The sequence below is a fragment of the Typopeltis vanoorti genome, chromosome 4 (assembly GCF_054136105.1).
Source record: "Typopeltis vanoorti isolate ZY-2024b chromosome 4, IOZ_Tvanoo_1.0, whole genome shotgun sequence".
In the NCBI taxonomy this organism is placed as follows: domain Eukaryota; kingdom Metazoa; phylum Arthropoda; class Arachnida; order Uropygi; family Thelyphonidae; genus Typopeltis; species Typopeltis vanoorti.
Window position 1 is genome coordinate 68,955,221 of NC_143552.1, and position 12,903 is coordinate 68,968,123.

Here is a 12,903-nt window from a genome sequence, read left to right on the forward strand (position 1 = left end):
ACTAATGTGTCAAGAAATGGTAAACAGTTATTTGATTCTTTTTCTACTGTGAAGTGAATTTTGGGGCATTGGTTGTTTAGGTAGGTGATAAAAGCATCCAAAGTGTCTTGTCCATGGGGCCAGATGGCAAACACATCATCTACATAGCGCAACCACACAAGCCACTAGTGGACCATTTCTATTCCCTATATCAGAGGTACATCGGAAAAGATAGCCAAAGTATTGTTGAAACATGGCCTTCGCACCACCTTCAAACCTCATGTCAAGCTGGCAACTCTGATCCGCTCGCCAAAGGATAAACTTCACCCTTTAGCAAACCCAGGAGTGTATGAAGTTCCATGTGACTGTGACTTGGCCTATTATGGACAAACAGGAAGATCAGTGAACATCCGCCTGGAAGAACATGAAAGATACATTCGCTACTATTACTATGGCAAGTCGGGACTGGCAGACCACGCTTTGGAGACACTCCTTCACACAGGATTAGATGGAGGAAAACGAATTTGCTATTTAGGAGTCGTTATAGATCTGAAAGATTATTTTTTGAGTCAGCAATGGCTTTGAAGAATTCTCCCAACCTTAACAAATATGGTTGCATTAATTTGCCAAAAATTTGGGAGACGGTTATCCTAAGAAAAACTCCTGGATAACTGCTGTTTTTTTTCGTTAGAGGGTGCCAAAAATAGGACTTTAGATCTTTTGTCTTTTGCAATTATATTGTTTCACTCACTCACTGTCGCGTTTACATGTGTGTTGTGCTCTGATGATGCTGAGTTGAAAATCAGCGAAATATTAGCGTTAATAAAACATCTTGGTTGATAAAAGTGTTTGTGGTGTTGTTAATACTGTGAAAAATAAGTCATGAATAACCATCAACGCCTAAGCTTATCTGTTAGAGTGAATTTCAAGATCAGCATTCGCCCCTGGTTACATTAAACAGCATGTAAACTATATAAATTCCATTTCCATCTCTTGCCCTAAGTCCTTTCTTCCAGTCTATGTCCCTGTAATAATTGTATAGCCTACACTCACTATGCTAATTGATGTATGATATTTACATCTTTCTATGCACACTCCCCCATCCCCAGGTCTCTAGCAATGACTAAAAATATATTTGTGCTGTTGACTTTTATCTAACACCAGATAATCAAATGCCTCCCCAGGCCAGAAATCACTACCTTTTAATTTTGTTGGTCCTGATCCTTTTCTTTATTCATCTAATACCCTCCTTCCAATCCTATTCTCTCTATCTTCCCAAACATCCTTTACATTCTATCCCTATATCTTCTGTTAACAAAGTCCAGTAATTGTTGGCCAAGTCAAATTGAATGCTAAAAGGTTGAAATGCATTTGTGCATATGAATTTCCACTTTCCTTTGACCCCACTATTACCCATGCATAATGTAATACCAATACATTCAGATTTGTAACCTGTGAAACTGCATCCAACTTTACATAATCATTTCTGTACTCATACTCATTTGTTCTAGGGGTCACTAGAGCCACACTTGACTGCATCCTACAACTCCTCTAGTTTTCCTGCTTTTGGTTCTTCCAGCCTCTTGCTGAACAACACTTAACATCCAACTCCAAAATCATTCAAATACAATCTATAAGACATATAAAAATTTTTAAACTTGTTTCAGTGATATTTAAAATATAAATTACATTTGAAAAATTATGCTATTCTCTGAAACTTTTAACATTTTGTACATAGCCTACAGATGATCCCCTTCCCACTCCCAAACAACTAATATACTTTATAATTTCTTTCCTTCATTTATTCCCTAACAGCAATGACTTTTTTTTTTTTTTTGACTAGTGGTGTGCTGTAAGGCTCTGTGCTAGGGCCACTAATGTTAGATTTGTACATAAAGATATAAGAAATAATTTGAAGGGGAAATACAGGACTATAAAAGGGCTATAGGTGTCACTAGCAGACATAACAGTTTATTTGAGCTGTGCTAAGAAAAATGAACTGCTCTCTGAATCCCTGACCCCCTGATGTAATTCTACTCTTTTCAGCTTCAATTCCTCTGCTATCAGCAAAACCCCTACCCTCATTCTGTTCTTCCTGTCCTCTCTGAAGACGCCTTCCTTGCATTCTATTCCTATGGCCATATCATCCTCAGCCAACCAAGCCTCACTAATGCCTATAACTCCTCATCCTTATTTCAAATACTTCAAGCATTAGTACACATAAACTGCAATATCCCATTCATCCCACAGCCTCCTTTACACCTCGTGTTGCCTAGCCCACTAAATTTAGCATCATGTGATCACTCTCCCACTTACTAACCTCTATGTTGCCTGGATCTATGCTCACCTGCATCTCCCCTAGACATTCTGGTTTCTCTTACTCTGCATTTCTGAACTCTCACTGAACAAAACTTTCTCAAGACTCCTGACACCAAATCCATTCAAATGCAAGCCATCCACTTTATATAAATCCTTCATTCCATCAAACTCATTCCACACATCCACAAACAACACACCATTCCTCCCACACAATCTGTGTACTGACTCATTCACAATCACAACTCTGTCTCAGCTCGCTTCTATCGTACCATGGTAACAGACACAACTTTTGCATTCTCACTCTTTTTTTTTCTCATGCACTAGCAACTCTTTTGTGTCTTCTTACATACCATACCACACGTATCACCTACTAAATCATTTGTACCAGCTAGAATAAACATCTCTTTCATCTTCATTCTCTGCATCCTTACAGCATTACTTACATCGTCAATCTTAGTACGAGGAAAACATGATTTCATCACACACTCTCCTCAAGCACTCCTCTTATCAATAAATCACTATACAAAATCCAATCCTTATTCTCACACTTTTGCTCTTTCAAACTATGCTTTCTCTCCCCTTTCTTTCACTACTGTTTCATACCATATGCCAGGCATTTCACCAATCACTCAATTGCATGCTTTGTTCTATGGAGAAATCCATGTAAGTGCACTATTTTTTCCATTACCATCTGGTCATTCTCTTCATTTTCCACAGAGTCATTCATACAGTCGCTCATGCCTGTTGTAAACATATTTCGTCTTTCAAGCTCACTGCTATCATTCTTCTTACTTTCTTTATACATCTCACATTCACTCACAAAACATTTATAACAAACAACATTCTCCAGTTTCATTCTCCTTTCATAAATATGTGTGAAATGTATGCCCTTCTGTGAAGGGCATACATTTCACACATGCCACAATGAACACAATCATGCATGTTAAAATCGCCTGCTACTGTTTTACACATCAGCACCATGACACACAATAGTGTACAAGAAAACAAATATTAAACCTTTCAAAATTACACCATTAAGCAAACTACTGTTACAGATAATCAAACAAACACTCATAAATATAATAATGTGAACTGAATAAGTTAATTTTTTTAGCAGCTGTGATTTTTAAACATTTTTAAAAGATTTTTAACAGTTGTGAGTGTCATAAAAAATAAATGATTAAATAACTGAAGATATATTAGTGGTAGCCAACTTTTGCTAGTACAGTGTCACTCTGAAATAGAAGTTTTGCTGCCACAAATACATAAACAAATTTAATGTCATGTTACCAATAAAAACAGATTATTATATTTTAAGTAATATAGTAAATAAAATATTCACTGATAAAATGTTTTTATTTGTTTGTTAGAAACCATCCTTAATATTAGCATAATGACAAACATTTATGTTTCTACAAGGGATTAAGAATAGTTTCTAATGAACAAATAAAAAAATATTTTATCAGAAAAAACATTTTATGTGCCATGTTACTCAGAATGTAATGATCATGTTTAATCTAGGGAATAAATCACAGCTGAATAGCAAGTGATGACATGCACAATACAAATGAGGTGCAAAAAACAAATCTCAAATTTTAAGGTAATTGACAAAGAAAAAAAAAACTGGTATGTTAAAAGCAGCATGCATCTAAAATTTTAAAGTATTTAGATCTCATTGATCTGAATACTTTAAAATTTTAAAGTTTTATTTAATCAAAAAATGCATTTTATTTCAACATTTAGCATATATAATTGCTATTTACCTTTCTTGTTCTGTATCAGAAGAAGAAGCTAACATATCATCCTCCACATTATCATCTCGATAAAATACTGCACAAGGGACAACTCTAAAAAAAAAAGAAACAAGGTGTTGTTATACTTGTGCTAAAAAAAGAGGCAAAAACAGAACAGACCTAGCAGCTGAGTTCTCAGCATATGCAATCATAGAATAACCACAAACCATAATTGGAAAATATTAGAACATTGATTTCAAATCAAATTACAAGAGATTAAGATGCCCCGAATGTGCAGCTATAAAAACAGATTAAAACATAATTGCATATTAGACAATATTTAATCTCTACATCCCAAATTCTGAGAAAGTGAAGCATCAATGAAGATTCAGTCAATCAAAAACTAGCCAGGTACTAACCAGCATAAAACAGAACTTGCATTGTGCCACATTTAACTTCTATTTCTTGATTCCTTCTATTTGAGTCTTTCTGATTCTGAAGACAAGGAATAATCCTGAAACATGTTAAGCCAACAGCTTTAAATATCAGTCCTAGAACTACAAGTGCAAAAAATGTTCTCTTTATTTTTTATGAACTTTCAAAATTCTAAATGTTCTCTGAGTGTAATTTTTCCCCCAAATTTCTAGTTCTCTTTTCTTCAAATGATTGAGGCTTAAGTGCTGTGAGGACATCATGTTGGAGGCTTAATGGAATATTTATACAGCACTTGGAAAGGATTAAAACTGATTTTAATACTTCCAATATTTCATCTCAGTCACTGTCACATCTTCAGGGATTATAAAAAACTAATGTAACACACACTCAAATGCAACACAATACTAAGCCAAACACGTGGGTGACTCTAAAGCTCTATCTAAGCGGTGCACCCTCTATGGGCGATTGTAGATGGCCTAGAATGTAAGGTTGGATCTCTGATAATTAATAGAGTTTATTCTCGTGGAAAGGCTTAGAAGTTGGTTATGCATTTTTTACTAAATAATTTAAGGAAATTACAATGTAAACTAGGATATACATTAAAATAAATTTTAATATACTTCAATTTTCGACAACGACACGTTGCCATTTTCAAGGAACTTAAGAACAAGACACATGCATGCAGGCACAACAAACAGCAAGTGAAGAAGTTATTATTTCTCCTAAAGTCTTGATGGTGTCCCCTAGCGGGCAATGTTGGTATTATTGGGCAACTGGGCTGAAGGTCTTCTGATGTAGGTTTCCCAAATTTGAGGCAGTCTCATGCAGTCAAATTTGTTGAGGTTTGGATTGTTTCTTAGTAATGAAGCTGATTCCATGAAAAGCCTTTCATATTTGTATTTACTACAGTGTATTATCGTGGCTTTCTTCCACCGTATTCTATGGCAGGTATATACTAGTGTATCACACTATACTGGCAACACACACCTTCACACATAAAAAACTCAGCCCACCTCAAAGCCAGCATAGAAAACCTTACACTCAAACACACTGACATAATGGTCAGTTTTGATGTCTCTTCCTTATTCACAAATGTCCCACTCAAAGAATCCTTAGAGCTAATCCAAGCTAAATTTCCTCCCAATATCACAGCCCTATTTCAGTTCACAATGAACTGAGGCTATTTTTTTGGGAAAATTCTACAAACAAATAGAGGGGACAGCCGTGGGTTCTCCACGCTCCCCACCCTTGGCCAACTTTTATATGGAGACTTTTGAAGAGAAAGCCTTAAACTCTGCCCCCACAAAAACCAAACCATTTGGCTTTGCTATGTTGATGATGTGTTCGCTATTTGGCCACATGGCTCTGATGCACTCCTCTCCTTCCTAACACACCTAAACAACCAACACCCCAGAATCAAATTCACCCTGGAAGAAGAAAAAAACAACTGCCTTCCTTTCTTAGACACATTAGTCACCCGCCAGCCTGATGGAACCTTGGTTTTTTCAGTCTATAGAAAACCCACCCATACAGGCAGATACATTCACCAACAATCCCACCACCCCTCCTCACAACAATATGGAGTCATTAAGACACTACACAACAGGGCTAAACTTATCTGTTCAAATGACAATGCCCTAACCACAGAACTAAACCACATTCTCAACCAATGGCTACCCCCCCCCCAAAAAAAAAATCCAAAAAATATTGAAACCAGTAAACCCCAATCCCCCCTCACAACAAGGATTACTCTAAATCCATCACCATACCCTATACCCGAGGCACCTCGGAAAAAAGTACAAAAATCCTGAAAAAACATGACTTAACTTCTCATTACAGACCATATAAAAAGTTGGCATCCCTTATCCACTCTACTAAAGACCGACCTCCCCCCCCCCTACACCTACCTGATGTGTACCAGGTCCCTTGCAGCTGTAAGCTGTCCTACTTTAGCCAAACAGGCAGGACAGCAAATATCAGAATTTCAGAACACAAGGACTACATCCGGTTTCGGGAGTTTAATGTAACCGTATTTATTTAGATTCAGTTGATTTCTGAGTGCTGCTGCAGATTCTAAAAATAGTCTGGAATAATAAATTTATTTTCTGAATTCACTGTGATGGAGAATGGTGGTTTTTTTAACAGGAGATCCTGTGGTTGTATCTGAAACATGGTCTGCCAGGCCAGATTGACGATAGTCATGGTCAGTCTGGAGGGTAGCCTCTTGTGGTAATAGTCACTTGAGAGATGGGAGAATGAATGGTATACTGCAGAATTAAATAGTGACTGGAAGGAATAATAATGATAATAATAATAATAAGTATCGAAATGCTGACAATGCATTGATTTTTCTTTATACAAATGCCAGGAGTAAATTCATTCAATAAAGAAAATGAATGCATAATTAAAGGGTCATCCCATCTATGCAGTTTCTCCTTTAGTCATTCTGATGAACAATGCCTGTACAAGTGCATCTTCATGTTATCCCCTCCCCAAGCTCTTATTTCTGTGATTTTTCAATATCCATCTTGCAGACCAATTTGTCCAGACACCAAGCCTTAGATCCATTCGATGCAGTCATCTTACCTATAACAATATCATGAAATCACTTTATACATCTGCAAATTGGACTAGTTCTCCTGTACAGCCTATGTATGTACATTTGTTATTATGGTCTATCATCCTCCACCCCTTTTTTTTTCACTTCTTCCAGGGTCTTCTATATCCTGCATCTCTCCCTCCCCTTCTCCCTCTCAATTCTGTGTATTTATCACTTTTTTAAATAGTTCATGCCTGCCAGAACTATTACTCCTTCTCTCTGCATTCTAACAACATAAATCATCATTACTACTAAAAAAATGATTTTCAATCACTGGTGAAGTACATCCCTAAATATGGGCCCACTGTATCATATTATCTCCTTTTTTGCAATACATTATTTTGCTTTATTTTCTCTTCTTCACACCATGCCCTTCTTACTCTCTTCACCTATACCACTCAAATGTTTTCCTATCTCTAGTTTAATGTTTCCACAAAGTGGGATACGTGATCCAAGGATATACAAAAGGTCTTTAAGAGGACATGAAGCACTTTTTTAAAATTTTGATTATCCTTTTCTTTTGTCACTGTATTGCTGCAGATAAGCACAAGTCTATTTTATAATTAATGTTTTCATAACTAAATAATCTAATGAAAATTTTAAACAAAACGTGTGTGTGTCTTTTCATGTATACTAACTGACTTTCATCAGGACTACATATGGCACGATCGTTCAACTGTTTTCAATATCTGAAAATATTGAAATCTGAATATTTTTGCAAGTTCCAAATCGATAACACATATCCAGTTTTGTCAAAAAAGTCATAAGCTTCATCAGAAATATGTTCTGCCCTTTCCTAATTCATATCTTTGTGATATTCAGTTTTCTCTGCTTGTGGACCTAAAAAATAAAAAAATCTTGATGTGTAGCTGACCTATGGCTAAAAATAACAAATATACACCCAAATTTCACTAAACTAAGTTCCTCCCAATAGAAATAATTTCATTCATTTCATTAAACTTTTTTTTATTGAGAATTTAATTTCATGATTTTTGATTCTACTTTATTATATATAAAGTAGAATCAAGGATTTGTATCCTTGATTCTACTTTATGTATACTGGATTTGCATAACTAAATATGTATTTAATAACTAAAAAAAAAAGTTTTATTTTTGTAATATTATTATAATGCAAATATTAAGTCAAATACCTTTGTAGTTAAACATAAATTTAAAGCCAAACGGCTATTTTTCTGGCATCCTTAATAATAATTAAGGGGATACAAATCCTTTGTTGTTCAACTGCCAGTAAGCAAAACTCTAAGATCGAGAACTACGAATCTATGAGTTTGATATATATCGAAAAACTATCGGTGAATCCAAGTGTAAATGACCACTTGGTAGTACAACACCAAGGCAACTTGAAGCAAAGGTGGAGCAAGCTCCCTCACTATCCTTGATATTTTCTCATAATGTAAAAACACAGCCCCTAGGGGATGTAATACTGTAATTACATTATTTAACTACCTACTCACTGATGAGACCTCAAAAAAGGCTGAAACCGGTCTGGGTAGTGACCTCTCCTCATAATGTAATTACAGTATTACATCACCTAGGGGCTGTGTTTTTACATTATGAGAAAATATCAAGGATAGTGAGGGAGCTTGCTCCACCTTTGTTTCAAGTTGCCTTGGTGTTGTACTACCAAGTGGTCATTTACACTTGGATTTGCCAATAGTTTTTCAGTATATACGAAACTCATAGATTCATAGTTCTCGATCTTGGAGTTTTGCTTACTGGCAGTTGAACAACAACTGATTTGTATCCCCTTAATTATTACATTTGTAGTTATTCATGTTTGAATGAAGGTAACCCTCATATAGTGCGGCACCTATACAACGAGGTTTCGATAAAACTTATAAGTCTACAAATTGTAGTAACTGTTCATCTTTTCATAAATTTTTCACGGCACGACTTAAAAATCAAATTTTATCTTCGTTAAATTTGTGTCTGCCCATATCATGCATGTAGTTATAAGTAGCGAATTTATATTAGGGGAAAAACCCTTTAGCACGCATTTGGTGTGAGGTAGAGGATATTTAGTGTGGTGTTGTTACAGACCAGGAGCACAGAGGGTGGGGAGCAGGAGATGTTTAGACAGTTGAGTTTGGCAAGTGCAAGAAGAATGATTGTTATGGGAGATTTTAACTACAGTAGTATAAATTGGGGAGAGGAAGATGCATGTAGCAATAAGGGAATGGAATTTCTAGAATTCTTGCGGGACAAATGTCTTAGGCAACATGTAATAGAGGGAACAAGAGGTTCAAGAGTTTGGGATTTGGTTATGGCATCAGAAGAGTTGATAATAACTGAGATGACATCTCTCCAACCAGTTGGAGAGAGTGGCCATATGGTTTTGACTTGGAAAATGAATAGACATGCAGGAGTCTCAAAGAGACGGGAACGTATGTGGAATTATAAGGCAGGTGATTATAATAGTCTAAGACGTCAACTTAACCTTTATATCAATGACATTGTCAGTGGATTGCAGGGGGGGATATTCAGTTGTTTGCAGATGATGCGAAACTGGGAGGGATTATTAGTAATAGTGCAGATGTGATAGTCCTGCAAGACGATTTGAATAAGCTAGATAGATGGGCAAATGAATGGGGGGAGTGTCGGTTTAATGCAGCAAAATGTAAGGTCTTGAGGTTTGGGAAACATCAATGGGACACTGCATACTCTATTGGAGGAGTTATACTGGAGGAAGTAGGGGAGAGAAGAGATCTGGGGTTGATGATTGATAGAAACCTGAAATTTAGGAGACATGTGGTGAAGGTAACACAGAGGATTGCTGCAATAATGAAAAGGACACTGACCTGCAGAGATAAAAGTGTTATCATTCCGTTTTATAGGTCTCTGATCAGATCACACTTGGACTATTGTTCTCAGATTTGGTCCCCAGAATTTGAAGGGGATAAATTAACTGTGGAAAGGGTACAAAAGCAGATAACAAAAATGGTTTCAGGACTGTACCATGTTAATTATGAGGATCGGCTGAGGGAATGTGGACTGCAGAGTTTAGTGGATAGAAGAAGGAGAGGTGATATGATTGAGACTTTTAATCGGTTGACAGGGTTGATACTCGGGAATTCTTTTGCTTGGTTGAACAGCGGGAAGGAGTGATGACAAGAGGCCATCCCTGGAAGTTATGAAAGGAAACTGTTTGCAAGAGGGTGGTAGAACCATGGAATGCATTGCCTGATGGAGTGGTGAGAGCGAGAACGGTCAATGAGTTTAAGGAGTGGTATGATGGACTTTGTGTTTCTCGGGTGGGGGGGGGGACTCCCCTCGATGAGTCTTGATAGACTGTGTTTCTTAGGAAGGACCTCCCATGGTGAGTCTTTAGACTCCATGGAGGCCTGAATAATAATAATAATAATGATAATAATAAAGTGTTGAAAATTGTCTTTGTTTTCTGCCAGGAAAGTGCATTAAAAATCATAAGTGTGTTAATCTCAAGCTGAGCACTTTATTTTCTGATGAGTTACATACAATATTTAATGTTTTTTTTACGTAAAAAATTTATTTTTATAGTAATATACTTAGAAGGCTTTTTGCGATATGGTTGAAAACGAAATTAGTGAATTAACTAATGGGGAAATAGATTTAAATGAGGAGGAACTGGTACAATGGATGGGGAAAGTTCTGCCGAAGATTCTGATTGTGATGAATCCATTAAGGAATTCAGTTTAAAGAAATCAGCAGAAGGATTGGAGTTGACAAGAAAGTTAGGAAGTTATTTTACGGATAATGATCCCTCAATGGAGCACTCCGGAAAATTCACGAGACAACTGGATATTTGTTTAGCTCCATATTATGAACTTAATAAAAAAAAAAATTGCAGAATAGTGAAAAGCAAGGTCTTATTACTGGCTTCTTCATAATTAAACGAGTCGAAGTATGCAATGAGAATTATACAAATGATGTAGAAGAGATTTCAAGTCATGACGACATCTGGACACTCATAAATAAAGAACATCTAAGAAATGTTAGTTTTGAAGACAGTGATGACGATTAAAATATGCACTTTATTTTATTATGCCTAAAACATTTATGCATTATGTGCAATGAAGTTTACGTACAATTTGTAATTTTATAAGTATTTGTTTCATAGTTTATGTTTTCTTAACTTATCTGAATTAAATAAAGATTTTTTTGTTGGGTATGTCATTGTTTATATAATTAAAAAAAAAAAAACATTTCGGAACATAACCCTACTTTTCCTATGTGATCTGAGTCTTGCATAATACAATTTCTATAATGCGGCATTCCTATGGAACCTAACAGCAGCGTTATATGAGGGTTACCTGTACTATAACTTCACCCAAATTACCTTTGCTGGAGAGGGGTATGGCAGAGTTACCAAAATTTTAGAACGGCAGCATGTTGACACTGAAAATTTGGGAAACACTGCTCTAGCTAATGCTTTAAGAATCAGGGCAAGCACACTATTTATTTCTATTCTGTTGCTTTTTTTTTTTACTATATACACACTCTTTTACCATTCAACCTTTCATATATATTCATTCCTTCCTGTTCTCAAAGACACTGTATGCTATTTTCAGTAGCAGGTGCATACCATTATATTGAGAGTTTGTGGGAGCTGAAAGATTAAATTGTTTTAGAAAATAATTGGCCATAATTGAATTATTTTTTCTGAATTATTATATCTATGAGTATGTGTTTGTTTGCTTGTAAGAGTCATTTTCTTGTGTTTCAAGAACTATTATTTTTGTTATATTGTAGATATTGTAACATTATGACAACAATGTGCAAAACAATGGCACATGAATTCAAAATGAGCGATTTTGTTCACTGTAAGCAGATGCATGTGCAAAATGCATTTGCTTACAGAATGAAAGATTTGTGAAGGAAAGTAGAACTATTAGCCAGTATGTTGAAAGTGTTTTGAGAGCAAGCACCAAAAGCAGGAGGAGAGTAAGAAAAATTATATCAGTAAGTTGAACAATGAAAGGCAAGGAAATGAATGTGAATCATTGCAAGGTTGTTGTTGCAAGTAAAGTGTTTTGGGAATGAGCAATGGCACATGCAATATGAGTAATAGCAAAAATGAAATGGTGAAAAATGAAGAGAATGACCAGATGATAATGAGAAGTAGTGCATTTATGTGAAGTTCTCCACAGAACAAAACCTGAAATAAAATTGTTTGAAAAATGCTTGGCTGGTGGTATGACATAGAAGCAAAAAAAAAAGAGGGATGGATAGATGAGAGGAGAGAAAGCAAAGTATGAAAGAGCAAAAGGGAAGGATAAGGATTGATTTTTGTATAGTGATTCCATAATAAGAGGAGAGCATGATGAAATCTTGTTTACCTGGAATCAAGAAGGATGTTATCAAAGCTGTAAGGATGTAGAGAGGGAAAATGAGAGATGATAGTCTTGACTGGTGCTAATGATCTAACAGGTGACAAGTGCAGTATGTATGAAAGAGTTCCTGGTACAAAGGAATAAGAAAAGTGAGAAAATGAAAATTGTGTCCAGTGCCATTAGGTCATGTGTGCAATTGTGTCGAACGGAGAAAGTACTGTTCAGTGGGAGTGTGGAAGTGCAGAGTCAGGGAAACTAGATGATTCAGAGAGGAGATGCAGATAAGTGTGGGTCCAGGTAACCTAGACAGAGAAAGTGAGAGTGATCACATTACATGATGCTGAATGTAGCCTCTCCCCAAAGTTCTTAACATTATTGGATAATCCACACGTTCCTTAGCCACCTGAACAAACAACATGAACGCATACAATTTACTATCAAAATTGAAAATCAGAACTCGCTCCCGTTCCTGGATACACTGGTCACACGTCTTCCTTCAGGCAGTCTA

At 36.1% G+C, this 12,903-nt stretch overlaps 1 protein-coding gene across 1 annotated transcript in view; it reads right to left on the reverse strand.

Moving 5' to 3' along the window:
• LOC150107390 (uncharacterized) overlaps nucleotides 1–12,903 on the reverse strand; it is a 339,311-nt gene that overhangs the window by 270,259 nt on the left and 56,149 nt on the right. The window contains exon 5 of the mRNA XM_090391829.1: nucleotides 4,062–4,145. Within this exon, the coding sequence (XP_090247955.1) occupies nucleotides 4,062–4,145 (84 nt within the window). The remainder of the gene's footprint in view (nucleotides 1–4,061; nucleotides 4,146–12,903) is intronic.